The following is a 24,858-nucleotide window of genomic DNA, read 5'->3' on the forward strand; positions in this document are numbered from 1 at the left end:
TTATTTATTATATTGTCAGCACCTATTGGCACGCATCAGTCCGAAGCTGGCCGCATATGATGCCACTGCGATCAGAACTTCTTTGCAAAATATAAAAAAATTGTTACTCTGTAGTGGTCATTTGAGCATGATTGGAGCAAATAAAACATTTAAACTTTGTCACTTCATGTTACGTTGGTGTTTATGTGCACACCGCACAAGCTGCGGTGTAGGTCGCTACGATGGGATGTAAATACAGTAGGTTTAAAACTTATAATCTTTAATCATTGACGTCTTTTCACGTGTTTCCAAATAAATCCAAGTTTCAATTGCAACAAATATATCCTCTACAAATATCCTTTAGAAATAATAGTTTATCAAAATGCTTTTTTACTACGTTGGCGTTAATGGTGCTGTTATTAGTATCGAATGACTTAATGGAATGATTGAATGGTTGAAATTTTGGTTTACTTTTAAAATGAAATTAATGAAAAATAACTTTAAATTTTGCGGCTTCAAATTATTTGATTACATTTTTTTTTGTCAGTTGACACTGTGTTGACACTGACAGATTTTTTTTTACATGAGTGGTTCCAGTTTTAAATAGCAAGGAACCTACTTGCTTGTGGGGCTTACTTACCTGAAATGATTTACTTAGAAGAAACGATCGGCTCATTTTAATATATCACTCTCACAAGGGCGGATCCAGCTTTGGCGCCAGGGGGGGGTCACGTAGTCGTGGTCAAGTTTTTTTTTTTTTAAAGAAAGACAAACATTCCCGGGTTACGAATAACCCAACAATAACTCCTACCACCACCACAGAAAGCCGAAAATGCTTGCTTGTGTTGTGATGGAGGACTTAGGTCCGGTCAGTTACAGTTACAAGAAGTTATAATTTAATTTTGATAATAATATATACAAGTAAAAAGTAGGTATTGTTGGATATGGTAACACTAGGTATATCATTAAGATTGTCTTTTGCCCCGCAAGCCCGGGCGGCGTAGGCTCGTGTAATGTCAATTGTCAACCAATACAGTACAGATTACAATTATTAATCGTGTTCTTATTTCACCACAATATAACATGGTGTCAGGTGTGTCTTCAACATAGTATTGTGTGTAGGAATCTTGCAACTTTTTGAATTTCCTTTTCCTCGTTGTAGTTATTCGCCATCATATATAAAAGAAATGATTGCTTAAAACGTTTCCACTCGCCAACCATATCCGTAGCATTCTGCATTTGCAGAATTTGACTCGACATTATTATTGTAACACTTTGCTTGTCACGACAAAATAGACAAATAATAACAGCTTGTTGACCGTTATTTCTTTGCTTCCTGGTAAAGAATTTGAATCGTTCCACTGTAATATTCACTGTAGGTATGAAGTGTCTATCCAGTCTATCGAATAGTAGAATAATGCCTTCCAGCGTGCTCTTCTCAATAGTGAGGCCGAATGAATTAAAAATTTGAACTCCTTTAGGACCAATCGTGTGCAGCAAATGTTATTAATAAATGTAAGTACTGTACTTCCATATTTAAGAGGAATTAAAACAAATACAATAGATATCGCGGGTTCGAACCCCGGCAAACAAATCTCAGTATTAGACATTTTCAAGGAACAGCTCACAGCTACATATATTTAAAAATTATTCTTATAAAATATTAACTCTGATCTACCAATACTGAATTTAAGCATTATATTCGTCAACCTAAAATTTCTCAAATGAAAATATTCTACATTAGATACATCAATTTATAGATACATAGACTTAAAAAAAAAACGGTGAAAATAAATAACTTGCATCTACCTATGCTGAATTTATTCCAAAAAGAGCATAATTAAAACGAATACAATATATATTATTTTAAAACAAAAAGTAAAATTTCGACGGCCTCCATGGTAGAGGGGAAAGGCTGCCAGCTAGCGATCCGGAGATCGCGGGTTCAAACCCGGCAAACAAATATCAGTATTAGACATTATCAAGGAACTGCTCCCAGCTACATATATTAATAAAAAGAAACTTGATTAAGTGAAATATAATATGTATATATATATATATTAACAAAATGTAACTAATACATACTTTTAAAAAACTAGGTATATGTATTTTTATCAAATTTACATACACCATACTAAAGGTCCCCATAAGGACGTCAACAACAGAAATTTTTAGGAAGTATAGGAAGGCTGGTAATTCGCGCTGGCGCGTTAGACCTGTCCAGACCTGTCAAAAAACTTCCGAAAGAATAAGTTCTGTAACTTACTAAAATTACGTTAAGTGACTTTTGGTGTCGTTTACATTGGGAATTTGGCCAAACTCGCCTTCAAGAGCGATTTACAGGAAAAAAACTTACGAGTCTAACCCCAGCCTTAGAACATTAACAAATAACATTTGAGTTTAAACACACATACACTGGCATAATGAAGAAACTGATTAGATTACTTACCATTTCTTGTAATGAATTGAATTTGCAGCAACAATTTTTAAGAAAACTATTACTTATATTGGAACTTATTTTTTTTAACTTAGTAAACAAATAAAAGTAAACACTTTATTAATAAAGTTTAGTCGTTCCGATTGAGGTTAGGTTTTGCTAGGCGCTAGACGTTAGTCGAAACAAAGCGCGCGCAAGCGTCACACGTGGTTACACGAAATGTGTCATAATAATATGAAAGGTGGCGGCCGAAGCGCGCGCCGGTGGCGGTGCGCGGTGACGCGGTAACATTCGAATTTTCGATGCGTTCGTTCCCGAATAATGCGTTTGCCGTCAAACAAAATATTATATTAAATTAATTAAACATTGAAAGTACTTAAATAAAATTTATATTGTGACAAAAAATATATAAAAACATTATGTTTAACAATTTTAATTAGTGGTCCACCTAGGTCCTGGATGGGCCCAGGGGGGGGGTCATGACCACCGTGACCCCCCCCCCTGGATCCGCCACTGCACTCTCATGATTGTAGACTTATCTTCTTCCCAGGAGCGTCGCCAGCTTCCAAGATAGAAGAGGGCAGCTCAAAAAAATGTATAAAGCTTGTAGGGAAGGAACAAGGAAGTAGTCAGAATAAACAAGAAATATTTACATATAAGCTGACGTGTACCTGGCTTTGCTCGGGGTTATGATGGTCGCTTAAGCCGTGAAGGGGCCCATGGGCAGTATGGGCACACTTCTGAAATCCGTAAACGCAGGAAAACAAGTCCCGATTCTTTAATAACATCGGAACCTGTAGAACTAAGCGAACCCCAACTAGAGTAAATGACGAGAGCGAAGGGAGTAGAAATTTTTATAAACTCTTACAAAGATACAGAAATGCGCGCCAGGCGAAAAAAAAATCATGGGATATGTGGTGTGGGTGAAGGGTTATGATATGAGTGATTATATTCACAAACACAAGGAAAAAGCGCCGCAGACGAAATTTTTTGTAGGTCGAAGGGCAAACAAAATTTATAATATGAAAAAAAAAATATTTTTAAAACTAAACTTTTAAAACATATCAGCTTAATTGGCTAGCAGCCCAGTGAGCAAATGCGTCGGATTCCCACCCAAGCTTCGCGAGTTTAAACCACTGCTAGCTAGGTCCTTCATCATTGCGGAAGAGTCCTGCGTCCTATGATATATTATTTTTCGAGTCCTGTGTCCTTATCATTTATTTATTTTGTTATTTTATCATTTATTGCTATCAAATATTTGGCTGCTGATAACCCTTGACAAAAGTTCCCTGACCTGATTTTTTTACAACCTCCTACAATGTTCTTTGATGTATATTTCATATAATTATAGACCAATTATACATAAAAGCTTTACAAATAAAGCGAATTAAAAGCCTTATAAATTAACAAAAAATGAAGCTTTTTCGAACTCACAATTCCCTCATGAGTACCAGTAAATACGATGTTCTTTAATTTTATGCTACAGAATTTAATTCATTAATTAATAATAAGAATGAAAAATGAAGCTGTTTCGAACTCGCAATGTAAATATGAAGTTCAATGCTCAAAACAAACATAAATATTTATCTACCATATCAGATATTAAGGACCTTGGGGTTATACTTGATAGTAAACTGAATTTCAATAAACATATCAACCACATAGTCACTAACGCATCTTCTATGCTGGGTTTCATAATCCGTTCCTGTAAACAATTCAAAGATATTACTACATTTCAAAATACTGTATTTCTCATTCGTTCGTAGTATCCTTGAATACGCATCACAAGTGTGGAACATAGGCTATGAAATACATAAAAATAGTATTGAAAGTGTTCAAAATACGTTTTTAAGGTACCTTAACTTCCGCTCTTTCCGAACTCATATTAGTAATGAAGACTCTGCAAAGTTCTTCAATATACAGACGTTAACTTGCCGAAGAAATATAGCAGATTCGGTAATGTTATTTAAAATTACCTACACATAACTTAATCGATAGTCCTGATCTTCTTCAACGCCTATTATTCCATGTTCCCAATCGCAACAGCAGACGCTCACTTTTAATCTCCCTCTTTGCAAGACCAATTCCAAACAAAACTAATTTATCTACAGATCCACACATTCATTTTACTTAAATTATTACCATATTGACATTTTAACTCGACTTTACGCGACATAAAACAAAAACTCACTAATCAACATAACTCAAACTAGAAGTTCAATCCCTATATTATATTTATTTATTTATTTAGACGCCGTAAAAGGCTTTTACAATATACATGATTTATGTTTACAGTGGTTCACAGGAGCGAAACAGTATTTTGTTAAACAGAATAATTACTGAGAAATTATGTTGAAAATTAAACAAGAATAACATCTGGTATACATAGGTACAATAGCATTTTTATTTTCAATCCGTACAGTAGTTTAGTATTGAGGTTATTGTTACCTTCAATATTGGATTTGGTTGAATTTGCTGAGAACTAAGAGTTAGCTCTATTGAAACAGGGCTGTCAGTAAGACATCTCATAACAATTTTGGGAAAAATTATAGTTTTGATTAAGTATATAAAATTATTAGATAACACTCTTCTGTCTGATATCTGATGTAAGTGCATAGTTTAGGTTCTGTGATAACTTATGAATAGAATGGTATTATGCCTAATAACTTTGATAATTACGACAGAGGTATGTTATTATAGCCTTCTTATAACTATATTCCGTGCAGTTGAATACATCTACTACTTCTGAGAAAGCATTGCCAACTGCATGCAATCTAGGTATAAGCGAGTTTTTAAATGACTCAGTCCTGATATTGTTATTGAAATTAAAAAGAATTTTGGATCGAGTGGTTCTAGTGGGTATATGGAAGGTAATTAGGCTTAATATATCAGGGCTGTCTATAATACCATTGAAAATTTTAAAAATAAAAGTCAAATCGGAAATAAGTCTTCTATCTGAGAGTTTAAGTAAGTTTAATTCTTTCATCAAGTGATTGTAATTTATTGATTCTATAGGTAGACCGAGTTTATAGTTAATGTATCTTAGGAATTTATGCTGAATTTTTTCAATAGAGTCGGAGTGGATTTTAAAGTAAGGACACCAAATAGGAGAATTATATTCGATTTGACTTCGAACAAGTGAGGAATATAAGATTTTTAGTGTTGAAATATTTTTTAAGTCTTTGCCATTTCGGAGAATGAAGCCGAGCATTTTTAGTCCTTTGTTGGTGACTGTTTCTACATGTGAAAGAAAGTTAAATTTTGAATCGAAAATAATGCCGAGATCGTTAATTTCACTTACAGAGGCGAGAGAAACATTATTAATTTTGTATTGATAGTTAAGGGGTTGTGTTGTTCTAAAAAATCTTATAATGTGGCATTTACTAATATTGAGATAAAGTTTGTTAGTTTTGCACCAATCTTGAAGTTTATTTAAATTTAATTGAATTTGAATACAGTCATTTATTGTTTTTATAATTTTAAATAGTTTAAGGTCATCGGCAAAAAGTAGCACTTCAACATTTTTATCAAATACAGTAACAATATCGTTTATGAAAAGGAGAAACAGTATTGGGCCTAAATGTGACCCTTGGGGTACACCGCTAGTAGCTATGAATTTGTGTGAAAGGTTAGAATTATTTTTTACTTGTAGATTTCTATTTGTTAAGTAGCTTTTTATCCATTCCAATAGTTTACCCTCAATTCCGATTTGACTAAGTTTATTAAGAAGAATTTTATGGTTAACTTTGTCAAACGCTTTTACAAAGTCTGTATATATTGAGTCGACTTGGGTTTTGTTTTCGAGTGAACATGCTATAAAATTTTCATATAAGGAGAGATTTGTTAGTGTGGATCTGCCTGGCATAAATCCATGTTGATTAGTTACAATGATGTTGTTAATATGTATGGAGATTTTATCGAGGATAAGTTTTTCAAACAGTTTGGGGATAGTTGAGAGCATGCAGATGGGTCGGTAATTAGTGACATCATGAATATCGCCTTTTTTAAATACAGGTGTTAGATAGCAATTTTTCCATAGGTCGGGGAAGCATCCAGAATTTAATGATTGGTTAAATATATGACATAGTGGATTGGCTATTATTGATGCACAGTTAATTAGAAAGGCAGGACTAATTTTGTCAGGACCCGCTTTTTTCTTTAAGTCGAGTGTTTTTATTTTGCGTATAACATCAGGAACATTTATATGTAAAGCGCGGAATGTGGACCGATTCCTTTGGATGAAAGGGTGGAAGTTGAACATTTGGGATATCATTATCGTAAACATTTTTGAAGAAGTCGGCAAACAAATTAACGATGTCATTAGTATCACTACTACTTTTCCCTTCGAAATACATGTATGTTGGTAGGCTAGGTTTGTTTTTTCTTAGTGAGTTTACATGTGTAAAAAAGTTTTTGGTATTTGAAGGAATAGACTTTTCTGTGTTGAGTATGTATGATTGATATAATTTTTTGGAGAGCTTTTTACAGTCAGTTCTATATTTATGAAATATTTTGTAGTCTGAGATAGAGTTGCTCTCTTTGAAATTTTTGTGCCAGATTTTTTTGTTAATTATCAAGTGTTTTAAATCATTATTAAACCATTTGGGGAACTTAGATGGTTTGAATTGAATTAAGGGAACATATTTTTCAATAGCCGTGTTGATGATGGAGTAAAAAGATTCAAGATTTTGGTTAACATTTGTGTTTTTGTCTAAAAAGGACCAGTCTGTACTTTCTAAGTATTTTGTTATGAGTGGATAATCTGCCCTTGCAAAATTGTATGAATATTTAGGAACACTATTAGAGTAAATGTTTAGGAAGTTGTTAGTAATGGTGATGTTTAAGGGAGGATGGTGGGAATCTTCGGGAAGAAGGGGGTCTATGGATTTACATAATTTTACTGAAGGATCGCTACTAAATGCAAGATCTAGTAAATGGTGATTAGAGTTGTATACGTTATTAATTTGTTTAAGACCTAGGAAATTTGACATATTTATAATTTCACGAGCATTAGCAGATGTATTAAAATGAGTTGTTGAGTTATCGCTATGGGTAATCCAGTCTGTATTGGGAGTATTGTAGTCGCCGATTAGCAGCATTCTAGCTTCCGGATATTTGAGCTTGAGGGCCTCTACATCTTCAATGTGGTTTACGTAAATTTGTGTAATTGATCCGGGAGGAATATAAACACATCCAAGAATGATTTTTCCTAGGTTCGTCTTGAGTAGTAGGAAAATTTGTTCTATATTTTTGTGTTTGCATTTTAGCCTGGATGAAGTTATAGATTTGGTGACTGATATTAATACACCTCCTCCTCTTGATTTGGTGCTGGTGGCGGTACTTCTATCTAAGCGGTAGGTGTTGTGTGAAGTGAAGCCTAGTTCTTCTGTGTTAAAGGACGGATCCAACCAAGTTTCAGTCAGGAAATATATATGAAAGGGATGGATTGGAATCGATGATCTTAGCTCATTAAGTTTTGTGCGGCAGCCTCTGATATTCTGATAGTAAGCCATGATAGGTTTTAGTTTTTTGAGTTACTATTTACAATAACAGGTTTATTATTTTTGTATTTTATTGTGAGTCCAATCTCACCATCTTTGGTTCTTTGTTCTAGTGTTAAACGTAGCTTGGTGAGATAGTTTCTTTGAGCTGGGGTTTGGTCTGAATAAATTTTAATACCGGGGTATTCGGTTATGTTGTTCTTTTTCTTTAGTATGTCTATGGCTTGGATGGAACTGCCAAGGATGACTTTAAGAGGTCGAGGTTTGTCAGGTTTTGTGATTCCCAGACGAAAAGTTGTTATGTTGGCTCGGGTGATGGATGAGTTAAGAGTTGTTAGTGTGGTTAAGATTCTCGTTGTATCATCAGTATTTTTTTCTATATGGGAACTGGCTGAGCTTTCAGGGAAGTTAAAAATAATTATGTTTTTTGACCGTTTTTTCCTCTCTTCGAGCTCATCGGCAGCTTCACACATTGATACAGTTGATGAGTTTGTGGATTCTTGTGATGAGTTTGAATCTATCAATTTTGAAGAGACCATGTGCTCGTACGACTTGACCTGTCCCTCGAGAATTCCAACTTTTACACCTACATCCAACATAGTGCCAGAGAGGTTGGACAGTTTATTGAGTAGTTTGGTCATCTGATCTTTAGTTAGTTTTAAAGCGGGATCCGTTATGTTACTGTATAGAGCACTAATTTCTTCTTTCGCTTTATTGATATAAGAAAGAGCATCTGTGGCACTCATCTTGCAAGTTGGATTCCCGTCCTTATTATTATCGTCCTTATTCCCGTCCTTAGCCTTTTAATCCTAATCCCAAGTCTCCTCCTCCTCCCCTCCCCCCTTCATTTTCATATGCTGTAACCAGAGATGTGCTTTATTTCAAATAAATCCCTTTGAAATGGAAATGCAAAATGCAAAATGGGTATTTTCCATTTTGCATTTTAAATGCTTTTCTAAAAACCATTTTGCATTTTAAATACTTTTCTCAATGCATTTTCCATTTAAAATGCTTTTTGCAACATTCTTCCTACTATCTCCACTCATCTTTTTTTCATAAGCCCCAAATATCAGTCGGTCCTCAACCTCGCTATGAGAGATAATTTACATTTGTCAAGTTGCTCCCTGGTAGGAGCCCTGGCAATTGAGTGATACCATTACAAAAAAATACTGATTCAAATAGGTACTGAACATGGGGCCATGACGCTGTAATATTAAATGTTAGATAGCAGTTTCTATGTTTTTACGTTGGCAACTTTAGTCCCGCGCAAATTTTTTGTGGTTTCATAATCTGTAGTCGTGGTGTTTTTGGATTTACCATCATGTAATATGTTTGTTCTAAATTGATGTCCATTATTAAATGACAAAATTGTTTAAAAATTCTATAATTATTTTAATTGTTTGACCTGAGAAACCATTTTGCATTTTCAATGCTTTTTGAAAATGGGTATTTTGCATTTTGCATTTGAAATGCTTTTCTAAAACCCATTTTGCATTTTCAAATGGAAAAGTTTTGACCCATTTCCATTTTGCATTTCAAATGGTTTTGGGTACCCATTTTGCACATCTCTGGCTGTAACTAAACAAAAAAATAATTTATGAAAACACCTCTACGACATTGTACACCTTACCATTAACTATTCATCAGTGGAAAGTTGATAATTGGCATAATTAATTATATTATTATTGTATTGTTGTATAATTACAGATTTGTTGACAACTTTTCCTAAAATATATAAATAGGTATTTACCACTGATTCTGATGCTCACACTTTGAGCTTTGAGAGTGCACTATCCCAATTTAAAGAATGCATCGTGTCTAATCCTGGCTCAGCTTTACCTGAGATTTTAAGTGTTTTTTGCCAGTGCATTTTTGTCATCCAATCTGTACGAATTGGGCGACAATTTTTTTAAATTTTAATGTTTTCCTTTGCCTTGTGTGGGACCGCAGCACTGCTTTTTTCTTTGACGATATTATACTAACTACATAACATCATAACTCTGTCTATTAAAAGAAACAAAAAATATAACATTTAATTTAAATAACACCTTTCTACTCCTGAGCCTAAGAAAGGCAAACGTCAACAAAGATCATTTTTTCTTGTTTATATAAAATAATCACATTCTCAGGAACTCAAAAAAAAAATATTTTCAAATAACTGCTGCAGTTTTGAAAAAGATTAAAAAGGTTTTAAAATACTAAATGTAAATAGTGTCTTAGAAAACCCTGCTAAACATAAAAAATACATAATAATAAATCATCAAGTGGCTCATATACAATTGTATTTTGATAAAAAATCATATTTTAAAAAAATTATCTAAATTAACACCTTATGGACCGAAATCTAACCTTAACGGGTTCGCTGCCACAAAGTGTTCAGGACGTAAATGAACAAAACCCGAATGTTCCCAGATGGGTACGGTCAAGTACAGTGGCAGGGAACCTGTTAAATTAACCTGCTTAGAAATAATTCAGGTCTGAATGGATTAAGTGAGGTTGATTGTTTTATTGCAAGGGTTACCAACATATTTACGGTCGAGAGCTATTTTTAGTTAGAATTTTTATAGTTTTTTGTTTGGACCACCTGAAAGGACACCTGAAATTGTCTGAGAACCGTTGTAAAACAATACCACTAAACGAATCTAGCAAAACCAGTTTATACTATAACAGGATATATGTTTTTTCAACATTTGTAATATTGAAATCATTATTACCTTCAATTTTCACATTGGGATGGACCAAATTTTGCTTGCGAACCATTGTTTTAGTATAATCAGCAAAATATGTAAATCGTTTCATTATTTATTATTATTAACACAATCGTAAATTTAGACAGATTGTGAGTTGACTCACCTCGGCGTAGTGTGTTCAATTCCTCGGTTGGCTAAATCCTCCATCACAACACAAGCAACATTTTCCGCTTACTGTAGTGGTAGTAGGAGATTTTCAAATATTGTCAGGTTATTCGTAACCCGAAAATGTTTCTTTCTTTCTTTAAAAAAAAACCATCACGGTGTGTATGTATATATACAGGGTGTCCGGAAACTCGTAGTACAAGCGGGAAACTGGTGAATCTACATCACATTTGGAGTCGATTTTGTAGTATATATTTTTTTGATTTGAGCTTTCGTTATCGAGTAAATCGAGTTAGAAGTTGATTTTTTTTTTTTTTAATCAAATTCTTATAAATTATTACTGAAGATCAAAGTACCCGACTAATTAAACTATTTGAAAGTAAAACAAATGAAGAAACTCGGATTTGAAGCATTATTTTGAAATCACCCTTCATTTAATCCGGTGTAATCATAAAATATTTCTGCTCTGCAGGGTTAAAACATCTGTTGTTCAACCCTAAACACCAGAAAAAACTTTAACCCTAAAATAGCCGAAAAATATTTTTTTTTGGTTTTTTTTTTTTTTTTGTGAAAATGCTCAAATCAAAAAACTTTGTTTATTTGGGTTCCCCATGTGGTGTAGATTCTCCAGTTTCCCGCTTGTACTACGAGTTTCCGGACACCGTGTATATACTATACATATACCAGGGTGTCATCTGTCTCTGTTACACCGGGGCAACCTTGGACGAATAAAGCGGACACCCATTCGCTTATCATTATTTTCAGAGTCCTAAATAATATTATCACCTATACTAGAAACTACCCTAATTATTTTTGTAGTTTAGTTACCTATTTACAGAAAATATTGTTAACAATTTTTTTTGGTTATTTTAGAAGATGATGTAAAATTTAGTTTGATTAATTTTTTTTTTTGAGTAATTTAATATTAATGCTGCAGACACAGTCTGGGATCTTTTTTATTGATTTTCATTATTGATATATTTTTTTGTAATACAAACATGTTTCATAAATGTCCTGTTCGTGTCTCATAGAAATAAAATAAAATACCAATTTGTAGCATTGTAATTTTTTTTTTTTTCTTAACCATTTCCATACAAAGCAACATATGATACAGTCTACGCAATGAATTTTTGACAGTGTTTGTCGCACACCTTAAATAGATACATATATTATGAACGCAAGATAGTTAATAGTAGACATGTAGAAAGTATAATAGTTTAGCTATTTTTCATTGAGTTCAAGGACCGTATTAATAAATATTTTATCAAAAATGCCCAAGAAGTAGTGCTGAAAATTTATCATCTTTGTCTCCTCCTAGATCTTGAGTTATGGTGTGTCAAAATTAATCTGTCTTACAACTGATAAATGTGCAATACTTCTGATTGGAGGTTGCTGAGGTGACATGGGAGAGTGACGAGGTGTACACTGATTTCCTGAAGATCCAATAGAAGACCCTCCCACTAAAGAATGTTCCTCACGAGATAAGTTTTGCGATCCACCTATTGACCTACGCCTAGGAATACTGTATGTTCGGTCACGTGGTATACTGTATGTTCGATCACGCGGTATACTGTATGTTCGATCACGCGGTATACTATATGTTCTATCACGTGGTTTAGTGTATGTTCGATCACGCGGTATACTGTATGTTTGATCACATGGTTTAGTGTATGTTCTATCACGAGGTATACTGTATGTACGATTGGCAGCACCCATGGGTGATCCCCCTACTAGTGAACACTGTTCTTGGGAAATGTTAGAGGTATTCGGTAATCTTCTGTAACCTTGATCAAGTGGTGATGACGCTCCCAGTGGTGATCCTCCTTGAAGAATGCATGTTTCATCAGATATATTAGAGGTGTCGGGAAGCCTTTGATAAGAGCGATCAAGAGGAGATAGGGGATATTCTTCTTGTGATATATTGGCATTAGTAGGGTTCAATGATGCATAGTGCTCATTAAATATGGCCATTGGTACGCACATCAAACCAAGGCTAGCAGCTTCCTGTACAACATAATCACTGTATTCTAAGATTGACGGAGATTCATCTGAAATGTTATTGGGCGTCCGCGGGGAACCTGAAAATATGAGCAGAAATATGATAACAGACTTTACAGAGGCATTGAAAATAATTTTAAATTTGCAAAAATTCAGATCAGATTGATAATCACTGAACTCTGATTCAATTCAAACGCAGACGCATTGTAGAATTCTTAAAGTGGCAAGCAAAAGAAACGTCTAGTGCCATGCTTTCGATTTTGTAGTTTTCGTGTGTTACCTGTAAGTAAATTTTGCTTGCGAACCATTGTTTTAGTATAGTCAGAAAAATATGTAAATCGTTGCATTATTTATTATTATTAATTAGTTTTATTGTAAGATCAACTAAACTGTTCAAGAATTCTAATAGCCTAATAATTCTATTCAATTCGTTAATCCGCAGTGTTCTTGAGTATGGGTCAACAGTCTGGAATCCACATTATATCACACAGGTATCTAGACTTGAATCTGTCCAAAGAAAATTTACACGGATATTGTCTTATCGATCAGGCGTCTACCATCTACTAGACGGTTACGAACAAAGACTTACATATTTCAAATTAGAGAGTTTAAATTAGTTAAAAGACGAAACATAAATGACCTCTTAATGCTTTACAAAATTGTGAATAATCAAATAGATAGTAACATAGTCCATCTAATCAAGTTAAACGCAAGACCCAAATTCACTAGAAACCTTGTGACATTTATATTTGACATTAAATGTGACATTTATATTTGTATATAAATTTATTTTATACTATACAAGAATGTACTTTAAATGTCCTGTTTGTGTCTCAAATAAAAAAATAAAAATAAAATAAATTGCATTAAAAAGTCCTTGTCATATAGAAACATTTGAATTAAAAATTTACTGGAAACATGAAGAGTGTTTCTTACTTGCCACATTTTTCCTTAATTTTGTGAGACAATAACAAGTCTAGATGTAGTGTATCGTCATTGTTCACAGGTCATTGAATAAATCTTAGCTACCCCCTTCTTTTCAATGTATTTATATGTGAAAAAACGTATTGTCGAGTGACTTACTATTAGGAGAACACATAATTCAATCACTTCTCTGCAGAAACCACTATTAAAGCAATCCTTTATTAAATTGCATATTATCTCAATATACAATAATTTATAGAAGAGTTATAATTTGCGAAAATGTACACAAAATGACAAAAGCATGAAAACTTGAGGATTAAAGATATCTAATTAATTAAAACATAAAATTTTCTGTTTAAAATATTTAACAAGAATTTGGTTTTATGAAAACATCTTCCAGATTTGACAGTATGTTTCTTGTTTTCAATTCCAATTGACACATCATAATCTTTCAAATAATAATATATTTGAAAACCTAACTATTACTTAGGTACCATTGTGGAAAAAAAATGGTTGAAAAAATAAATAATACAAGGTGGTTAAATATTATTATCTTGGGTAGGGTGAATGTCCCAAAGGTCAGCCTCTTAAGATTTTTACTTGATTTATTACAGTTTAAAAAGTAGTAAATAGCGTTTAAGTTTCTAACAATTACACCTTATTATAGTTCAAAGAACAGACTATTCACTTATCATTATTGGAAATATATTTGTTTCAATGAAAATGATTTAAAGGCCTTTCAAAAATTAAATGCCCAAATCACCCAAAGTCAGCCACCATGTGCCTATCTCCAGCCTTTCGAGTTCCTAAAGTCAGCCTAGTCGACGGCTGAGGGTTTTAAATTATTACATATGACGTGAAATTAAAAAAATAGGTATTCAATAGTAGCAATTTTATTTATATCTACATAGTAAGCAGACAAATATGGCAAGTAAATTCTTTAGAAGCAACTTCCGCATAAGGTATACCCCGTTTTTGGGTACACTTGAGGTGATACCATCTTGGACAGATGTCACAACCAACATTTTTCAGATCATCGTCTTCTACATCACTGATTAATTCTTCTTCACATCCAGTGCATGAAATTTTAGATTTTTTCAGATCATCATCTACTACATCACTGTGTAATTCTTCTTCACATCCAGTGCTTGAAATTTTAGATTGAGTAGATGTTACATTTAATTTCTTATTGGTTTCTCCAGTCTTTCGTCCTAGGTTCTTGTATTTGTCAGTGTTTGCTTTTCGTTTCATTTGTTCTTCCCTTCTTTTCATTCGTTCTTCTATTTTTGTAGCCTGTTCTTCTTTTCTTTTTTTTATTGCTTCTTGCCTTTCAATCCTCTTTTTTACTAGTGCCTGTTTTATATCTTCTTTTTTGGCCATGTAATTCTTCCAAGCATCAGACGAAATTGCCATCTGCATCGGTTCTCCTGGTTTCAATTTTCTTTTTCCAAATTGCAAACATTTTGGAGTGAACAAGTGATTGCTGAAGGAGGGAGATATTCCGCGCTTAATTTTGTTGGTTACGCACGACAAAGGTGTTGTTGCAGGCACCGGCGGTGGTGTATTTACAGACTTAGTAATAATTGAGGTAGGGCTTGAGTGGAGAGAGAAATTGGAATGATTTGTCATGTCCAGTGATTCAAAATCATCATCAGGAATAAACAAAAATAAATTATTTTGAGCATCTTCTTGGTCGCAATTTACTATGCAATCACTAATTTGTAATTCATTTGCTTCATAGCCTGAAATTGAGGGTTGAGGGTCAGCATCTGGTTCCAGAACACCTTTGGAATTTAAAACGTAGTTTCCAATAGTGACAACACGATTGTCTGCTTCAGTAAAAGAAGCTTCGATAATTTCGATAACACGGAGTGCATCTATGTTCTCATCCTCTAATTGTTTTTTTATGCTTTTGATGACGTTTTGTGCTGTTATTATTTCTTGTCTGTTAAAAGTAACCGCATCTTTTGGAGTGGTTAATTGTTCAATTCTGTTGGTATTTTCCGCACGCTCTAATGTATTTTGAATACACTTAGTGTAGTCAACGGCATCCGGGTTAAAAGGGAACAGCCCAGATTTTCTAAACCCATTCTTAATAATATCTGTCATGTCTTTTTGTAGCACTTTGTTCAGTAATGGACAAAAGGTGCTCTTAGACAAGACTGAATTATAATTTTCCGAATTCCCTTGCCATTCTCTAATAGTTTTTCGCCATTCGACTTTAAGAGGCCGGAAAACGCTGACGTCAGCTGGTTGCATCAAGTGAGTCGTGTTTGGGGGTAATGAATAGAGAATTATTTGATTATCATTGCAGAATTTGCTCAGCTCAAGAGTAAGGTGGGATTTATGCCCATCTACTAACAAGAGTACTGGTTTTGGAACAGAGTTTTTCTCCAACCAAGAATTCACTGCATTGGCTACGTATTCAAAGAATATTTCACTCCTCATCCAACCAGTCTCCGAACGACCAAGAAACCACTCATCGGGCATACTTTGTATTACATCTCGCGGTGGTCGAACATATGGAAAGACGACCATCGGTTGTAAGGTGTCACCTGCAGCTGTGAAAACTAACAATACCGTTATAGTTTCTTTTTCATTCCCGGCTTGAATTTCGTATACATTTTTCCAGCCTTTTGGTGCGATAACTTTTCCAGTTTTAGGGCAAACACTAAAACTGGTTTCATCGCCATTAAGTATTCTTCTCGGGTCTTCCAAAAGATCTATAGCATTGATGTCACTTAAATACTTTTTGAGATCATTAAACCATTTGCGTATGTACTCTTCAGTAACAACCGCTCTACCCTTACTTATACCTTCCGGGACACGCTCATTCAAGATTGGATGTCTCTTAATAAATAGGTCATACCATTTTCTTCCCGGTCTATCATTTGTGAAGGGGTTTGGGCGTTTGTCATCCTTCATAATTTTTTGAACTGTGTTTAAAAGATCATCCTTCTTTCTTGAAAATCCACATTTGGCCAATTCGGATAACCATTGCACCAAAGACTCTTCTTCCTCTTTAGTTAATGTGGTATCTCTACCCATATTTGTTTTATCAGGAACTCTGCCGTGGAGACGATCTTGTAGAGTTCCCCTGGGAACTCCATATTTTCTGCTGGCTTCTCTGATGCTAATTTGATCTCCCCTTATTGCTCGGAGAGCATCTTCAATTTTGCTTCGGTCGTATTGTAGAAGGGGTTTTTTGTATCCCTTTGGTTTGACGATCTTCTCTTTCGGCATGTTGAATTTCGTTTTTATGAATACCTACCTAGAATTCAAATACAACATTAAATCATTCACCATGCCATAAAGTGTATTAGCACGTTGATGGCTGACATTTGGATCATTAAGTTCCTAAAGTCAGCCACGTCTACCCCAAAACAAAATGAGGCGGCTGACCTTTGGTGTTTTTATTTTAATGCATTTATTTGTGTATGTAAGATCACATTGTAAAGATAGAGAACACTACTGCACACTTAGATTCCATATTTGAAATAACCCACACATGGCCTAAGGACAGCCCCCCCGGCTGACTTTAGGATGCTCTAACAAAATTTGTTCCTAAAGTCAACCACCACAACATTGCAAAAATCAAACATCATAAACATAATTTGAATGCTTGAAAACAAGGCAAAATAATCACAGAAACATAAAATAACACTTAACTCAACAATATTAGTAAAATTCAGGGTTTTTAAACTTACTTTGAAACCGTGGTCAACTGCAAATTTATTATGGCGCGCGGGAGAATGTCTGACAGGTCTTCACTTGTTTGAAAGCAACGGTCGAATATAGGGACAGAAAATAAGTTAGAGCCGCCATTTTGAAACCATGTTTGGTTCATTAGTTACTAGTGCGTGAACATTCTCATAGATGGTGATAGAGTGCACATTTTTCTCATTATTTCACGAAATTATGAAAGAGGCTGACAATAGGCACAGGCTGACTATAGGAGCGTTCACCCTATATATTTCCTCCAAGATATTTAAGTAATACATAAAAAAAGTTAAGCTGGTGATACATTTATTCAAATAATAGTGCATAAATTAAGGCAGTAATAATTGTTTAACATAATCATCACTTGCTACATCTAAAGGGGTCAAGTCTTCGTTGTCTTTCAAGGACTTATCAGCACCGTGTTCCAGCAAGAGAGTTACGCAGTCGGTGTGTCCACAGCTGGCGGCGTAATGGAGCGCAGTCTGCCCCACGTCATCCCGAAAAGATATGTCACAAGGAAGTTGGAGAAACAACTTCAGCATGTCCGCATTCCCCCTGTCCGCCGCCCAGTGGATCAACCCTAACCCCTCGGTGTCCAGCTTCTTCAACCAGTCAGGCTGGGAATCCAACAACCTCTTCACTTTCCAAGTGTTGCCCTCCTTGCAGAAATCAAATACAGTTTTGTCGGCTTCAGCTATGGGATCCTCGTCTGAGTGTAAGCTGGAGACAGCAGCCCAATGTTTTTGCTTGGGACCAGTCGAGTCTCCTTTTTGTCGAGTTGTCTTCTCGCTATTCCAACCAGGATCTAGCATATTTATCAGCCCGATATACTTCTCCTTCGCTGTTTCAGATGGAAGATCTGCCAAAGAATTCCAAGTGTCCCATTTTTGCTTCGCCTGCATTTCGTACCATTTAGGTCTGGGTATATTGCAAGGCCCTTCCGTTGCTTGTTTATAAAAACCGTATATTTCTAACAACTTTTCAGACTCCAGTCTACCTACGATTTTTTTGACATGGTCAGCGGCGCAATTGAATTCTTTATTTAGGTTTCGCACTTCGATGTCAGAATCTGAATCTGACATATCCAGGTCTGAAAATGTATCCAAAGCTTGGGCCATTTTGAAAGACACAAAAGTATTTAAGTTGACTATTACTTATAAAAGACTACTTTATCAAATAAATAACTAAGAAGATGCGGGTTGCAGAGAAAGAGAATGGCCTTCTAAAGTATGATTGCCCTTGTTAGTGGCGTTGTCATATCCATTTCTAGCAGAAAATTCAACAAAACCATAACCCCTGCTTAGTCCAGAGGAGCGGTCGAATACCACCTTGGCCACGTTGACATGCCCGAACTGGGAGAAATACTCCACGAGCTCTCGGTGGCCAACTGTCCAGGGGATGTTGCCAACAAACAGCTTGTTTATAATTCGGCTAGCTTGACTTGCCATAGCTTTCAATGATGGAGGGTAGATTAGTTGTGAAAGATTTCTAGCAGGTGAATGGAATGATCTCCCATCAACTCTGTGAAGTTTATTCCCGAATTAGCGCTTACGGAGTTCAGATCGATGAGATGGCACCGTAAATTCCACTTCTTCAACAAGGCTTCGATAGACCAATCTGAGCTTCTCTCTTGATAAGTGCAGAGAAATCTGGTATTTCCTCGCTCCAAGAAGTAAGAGACTGTTGCGAGAATATCTTCGAAGATGGCCGGATCGTAGAAACAATCGGAACTGATTATCAAATCGAAAGGTCCAATCTTAAATATATTGCTAAGGAACAGGCCCCAAGTTACTCCAACCACTTGGATGTTAAGTCCAGGAGTTAATCCGTTAGCTTGGCAGCAGCTAGTTATATGGGCTAGGGACTTGGGAAGAGTAGAACTGTCGGATAAGGTGACGATGGCTCCGCACTTGGCTGCTAATATTCCTGAAAAATCAAAAAGAAAATTAAAATATTAGTTAACTAATAAAATTTGTTTGGGGAATGAAGAACAGAAACAAAATTACGAACCTAGTGGGTTTGTTGACCAACCTCTGAATGTACATTTTTTTTAAATTCTCAACTTACGTAGTTTTGTAATGTAAATAATAAAAATAAAATGTTCATTTCACAATGTTTAATTTGAATACACATTCTCGGCTTCAAAGCGGCTATTTTTCTAGCTTTAAAAAAAATATGTTTAGATCTTGGATATGAGTTACAAACTTACTTGAATATTTACTAATACTTCATGGGACCCGTTAAGCCTTATGGTACGTATACATGTGCGAACCAAAATGCGAGCCGAGCCATGAATTACGAGAAAGGAAGGAAGGAAGCAACTGCAAGCGGCGTTTCGCACCATTTGCGGTTTCTTCGTTCTTTTCCCGTAAATTGAGGTTAGGCTAGGCAGTTTTTGAGGACATAAAGGGTGCCTAGCATGAAATGCGAAACCTCTAACTAAAAATTTAAGGTCTTTCCATCAAGCCTTGTCAAATAAAAATAATCAAGATAAAATACTTTTTTGATTCCACGGTAACAGGCAAGTTTTCACTCGATTTGTTTTAGTATATTGAATTAGTAAATTGTATTAGGTAGTTAAGGTCCTGTATATTATCTGCCTGAACAGAATATAATTAAATAATAATATATGTACATTCTAACGCGGCATCACATTTATTGATGAAATGCATTGCATATATAGTTTTGTATTAGTGCAATAACTTTAGCCATAACTTTATAATAGTTTGTCTACTCTATAGTTAATAATAAGATAGATCATGGTATAAATATATTATATATTTGTACACCGCCCTTCAGATTATTTTTCACAAAAACGGCGCTATATATACCTATCATCCAAATATTACTAGGTTATATTCTTGGAACCGATTGGAAGTTCTCCAAAGTATCATTTCAGTATAGTTTTTACTTTTGATGTAAACTGGTGAGTTGTACAACAGCATATTATGTACAAACCTGGGAGAGCTGTACCGGATCCGATTTCTAGGATACGTTTGCCGCAGATTTCTTGACGATGATGCCACAAAAACCACGCTAAGACAGGAGCGGAGGGCCAGGTATAGAAAGAGTAGCTCGCCTGTAGCAACTGTAAACGATATTTCAAATTACTAAATATTCTTGCGTGACACACGTGCTCAGTACGGGAGACCGTGTAAAAATAATCTTGCGTAATCTAATCTTTGTTCAAGTATGTGTGTTTACCTCCGGAATATTTATCTCCAAGTATTCGCCGTTCAGGTCTCCGTTACTTTTGGATTTCGATCTGAAAACAAACTTCTTAGTTTGTCCGGCTAAACCATCAGTCATTTCTATAATTATAAGCCATTATGAGGAAATTTAGGTATTTTCCTGTATACTTTTGGCATTTCTCATAATTTGTCTATGCATTCGGCATCCATCTTTTTATGGCTATTGGATTGATATAATGTGTCGTCGTCCATCGACGTGTGTTCGATCATTTCTACGTTCTATGGTTATGTCGATGGTATCTTATTGTAAAAAAAACTATTTTTTATTCTCTCAAGACCTCGAGACTCTCTGGATACTGCATTGCCTCTCTATCTTTTCATTTTTTCCTGAATTTATTAATTACTTTTTTACGCCAATTTTAATTTATTTCGACTAACAACTTATCTATCTCAAATTTTGGTTCATTGTGATTTTTTTCATTTTAAAATTTTTTTCATTACATTTTTACACATTTTGCAAATATAAGGCAAAAAAAAGTCCCGATAAACTGCTTTTTAGCAGTTTGCCCAATTAAAATAAGTTTAAAAATTATTTAATTGTGATTATAAATGTTATGAAATTGTGTTTTCAAAAAGGCTTTTAGTTTATCGGTCCGCCCAGGTAAGTTATGAAATATCTTATATTTAATTTTGAATTTATTAAGAATATTCATATAAATTACGTAAGGATTATACTTATCTGTTCAATCATTCAATACCACCCCACCTTCCTCTTTACATTTCCTTCCGCTTCCCACTACCTTCAGCTTCACATAATACAGATCAGTCATACTCAACCTGCGGCCCGCCAAGCTATTTTGTGCGGCCCTCAATACATTTAATATCAGGAACATGGTTTACAAAATCTGGCATTCTATATCACGTTAATTTGGGATTAATTGCGACTTTGACGTACAGACATTGAAACCGAAGAGGATAGTTGTTGTCGTGTCAACATCAGATCTGGTTTAAGAGTGTTGCTACTGCACACGCTAGATCTATCTCCAAAAAACAAAGATATGACAGACAAATAATATGCGCGCAAATAATTTTGCTCGTGGCAACACATACATTTTTGACAGCTCCAAAGTTATGTTACATTCACAGTGTTGCCAAAAAACGGGGGTGGTTGATTTCATGATCAAAATAAAATAATATAAATAAAATAGTGGGTAAATATTTTGTGGGGAGCACCCATTTTGATTTTTTTTTGTAGGGAATTATGTTTTACAGAAATTCTCTAACAGCCACCCCCCCATGGATTTCGAATAATAAAAGGGTGAATCAAGCTCACGTAGAATATTTGTGGGGACTATGTGGGCAGAATTACTGCAACTGAAATTCGGCTACATTAGGCTACTTAATGTTTGAAAAAACGGCGACATTAGGCCAAGATCCGTTGGCAACACTGACCAGTATAGTGTTGCGGCCCGCGTATCTTTACAAACATATGAATGTGGCCCGCAGAAGAAAAAGGTTGAGTATCATTGATACAGATGGTTGGAAGCTTTAAAAAATTTAAAAATACTCGGAGAAAATATTTTTCAAAGGTTCAATCAAATATTAATTAACTGTTAAAAAAATCAAATGTGTCAAACAAAAAGCAAAAACAATTTAGGTCAATTTAGTTCAGTTGGTCAGCAGTGTGATGAAATATCTGAAATAGTTATTTTGTTCGTCTTTTACTAATGATTTTTAGGGGTGGCCGAATAAAGACATTATTTTCGTTTCCTGGAGGGGAGGAGATTTCTGTGGTTTTTAACGAAATAACTCTTAAAATGTAATTTTTTGTTGATGACATTTAAAAATGAGCTAGATTATGTGATTATCTGAAAAACGAGCATAGAAACAAAACCACTTTTTTATAGCTGACGGCCTCAATAATCTGGAGGGTTTATTTACGATTTTGAGCCAGAACAACACATCACCTGCTCACCCATAAATCAAGTATCTACTTGTTTCTCATTTGTTTCTACTGCTCACAAACGAAGAACTTTGACTCAAACAGCATCAGTGTTGCCAGCTCAGCTCTTTTAGAGCTATATCATAAATAAACCACTCTCAATGTTTCAGATATTCTAGCGTCTTATGTAATACAGACCGCAGGACTTAAATCATTTACATAAAATGACAACTTTTATAAGTTACTAGATGTACCCCGCCACTTGTTGCTGTGGCTCAGGCTGTCTGCTGATAGAGAAACAATAGCGCGTGTTGCTTTAATGTTCAACAGACTGCACTTAAAAAAGCATATTTTTACCTGGTGACAAAAAACCTGTTTTTACCATTCATAGGTGACAATAAGCATGTTTTTACCTTTCACGGGTGATATCTATATAATATAGGTATATAAAAACAAGCGTATTCTAATGCAACGTTGTGTCAAAATATCAAAGCAATCGGCGAAGAACTTTCGGAGATTTAAGATTTTGAACAAATTATCATTTACATTTTTATTTATATGGATAGATTTACTCTTAAAATCACTTTTTGGCTATCCTTTAGAAACAATGTAACATTGTTAAAAACTATATATTTTTAATAAACTATAAAGTTTTGAAAGCCGTCTGCTTATATAAAAAAATATTGGTACAGATAAATTGTATCACTTCTAAAATATTCTGAAAAAACGCTTTCTTTTTTTCTCAGAAATTCTCAGGCTTTTCAGTAAGCTAGGGTGGGTTGAAAAATACGACATTTTCGATGATTTTGTGGATGAAAATGTTTTTTTTTTTCAATTTCTTTTTGTTGTTATGAAGATTATATTTTTATTTTAGTGAGACTGTGCCTCCCTAAACTGCAGAACCAGACGACGAAAACGGTCCTGGTCGCCACCCCCTCTACCCTCACCCCATTATATAGCTCTTCTCACTTGAAAGCCTGCCAACCAGTCCTGAGCAAAATGGCGCCCGGCGCTAGTAAAAATCTTAAGGGCATTGTATTAGGTGTTAAGTATGATCAGTGCCTTGGCTCCTTAGCTAGTTGGCGCCCGGAGCGGACTGCTACAATATTTGAAAATCTCATACTATTACTGAAGATTAAAGATATACCGACCCATACCAACGGATATCTTTTTTTTTACATTAGCTCCACACTGGAGGCCCTAAGGTAAATAATTTATCTCAGGGCCTATGTCATCTTTAGGGATACCGTGTGGAGGGTTTTTTTTAAGAAAAGAAGGAGAGGAAGATCTGGGAAAGAAGAATGTATTAGGGGTGGGTAGGAGTCTGGGGGTCAATGTATCCAGGAGGTTTAAATTCATCCTTCCCAATGCGGAGCAAGGCGATGGGTGGAGAGAGTCCTGCCGGTTAAAAGATTTCCCTCTCATCAATAAAACTCTTCAAATCCAGCCCGCCAAACAGTAGGTGGGCAGACGCATCCGCCGCCAAGACCTAGATAATTTTCCTAAAACTATTAACGTCCCATGTGGTAATCGTTTATTTTTTCGTAAAAAGATTCCCTTCCCTTGCCTGTCCAATAACCGGGTGGCGGTATAGTTCCTCTGTATTTGCATTGTGCAGACAGGGGCGCCCTTGTGAAGTATTACACCAAATGAAAATGAAGCAGGATAAGCAACGGAAATTTCTGTAGCTAGCCCCTTAAGTTCTTTGTCAGTGCTTATTCCGGTCATTTCTTCTTGTCACATGATTTCCGATTCATCGACGTTCCATAGTCAAAATGTCCTCAAACTTAGTTTTTAATTCTGTGTGAAGTACATTTAAATGTTGATAAACGTTACCCTGGACGTTTTTCAAAAACAAGTTGGGGATCAATGTGCAATTTTTTGCTTCAATATATTAATTCTGACGAGAAAAGAAACGTATATCTCTGTTTATGTTCCTCAATAAACAATTTTACGAAACATACAAATATCAAATAAGTAATTTCTCAGTCTATTATTAGTATTACGTAAACTGTGTTAGGTGTATTGTGTCTTATACGGAAATAAAATGTTGACTTGAGATAAATGTAGGTCGGCTTGTATGTACCTACATTTGAATCTTGTGGACCCATAAATTTTTTTCTTGCCGACATTGACCCCCAGCAAGCCAATATCGACCCCTGGGGATCCATATGGACCACTTTGGGAACCTCTGACCTAGACAATTCTCGATCCAGAAAACTGGGCACCCCTGCTAAGTAACTAAACGTAGCGAACGACTTGGGGGTGAACCTTAGGGTGAACTATGGCAGAGGTCTTGGTTATTCAATAT

The 24,858-nt window shown here is 35.1% G+C and overlaps 3 protein-coding genes across 3 annotated transcripts; all 3 read right to left on the reverse strand.

Annotated features, from left to right (window-relative positions):
- Window positions 1-17,703: 17,703 nt before the first annotated feature.
- On the reverse strand, window positions 17,704-18,532 carry anox (acyl-CoA-binding domain-containing protein anorexia). Its single transcript, XM_089637766.1, has one exon. The coding sequence runs from the start codon at window positions 18,530-18,532 to the stop codon at window positions 17,744-17,746; it is 789 nt and encodes a 262-aa protein (XP_089493892.1). The 3' UTR covers window positions 17,704-17,743.
- A 66-nt stretch (window positions 18,533-18,598) lies between these two features.
- Window positions 18,599-18,862, reverse strand: LOC149419295 (SRA stem-loop-interacting RNA-binding protein, mitochondrial-like). Its single transcript, XM_089637768.1, has one exon. It carries the CDS (start codon window positions 18,860-18,862, stop codon window positions 18,599-18,601), a length of 264 nt encoding a protein of 87 aa, XP_089493894.1.
- A 23-nt stretch (window positions 18,863-18,885) lies between these two features.
- LOC149419296 (histone-arginine methyltransferase METTL23) lies at window positions 18,886-20,781 on the reverse strand. Its single transcript, XM_089637767.1, has 3 exons — window positions 20,619-20,781; window positions 20,373-20,502; window positions 18,886-19,340 (listed from the first exon to the last, which is right to left on the reverse strand). The coding sequence occupies exons 1-3, from the start codon at window positions 20,721-20,723 to the stop codon at window positions 18,886-18,888; spliced, it is 690 nt and encodes a 229-aa protein (XP_089493893.1). The 5' UTR covers window positions 20,724-20,781.
- Window positions 20,782-24,858: the final 4,077 nt, after the last annotated feature.

This window comes from Hesperophylax consimilis, chromosome 12 (assembly GCF_061612785.1).
Source record: "Hesperophylax consimilis isolate HC1 chromosome 12, BYU_Hcon_1.0, whole genome shotgun sequence".
NCBI classification, from domain to species: Eukaryota; Metazoa; Arthropoda; class Insecta; order Trichoptera; family Limnephilidae; genus Hesperophylax; species Hesperophylax consimilis.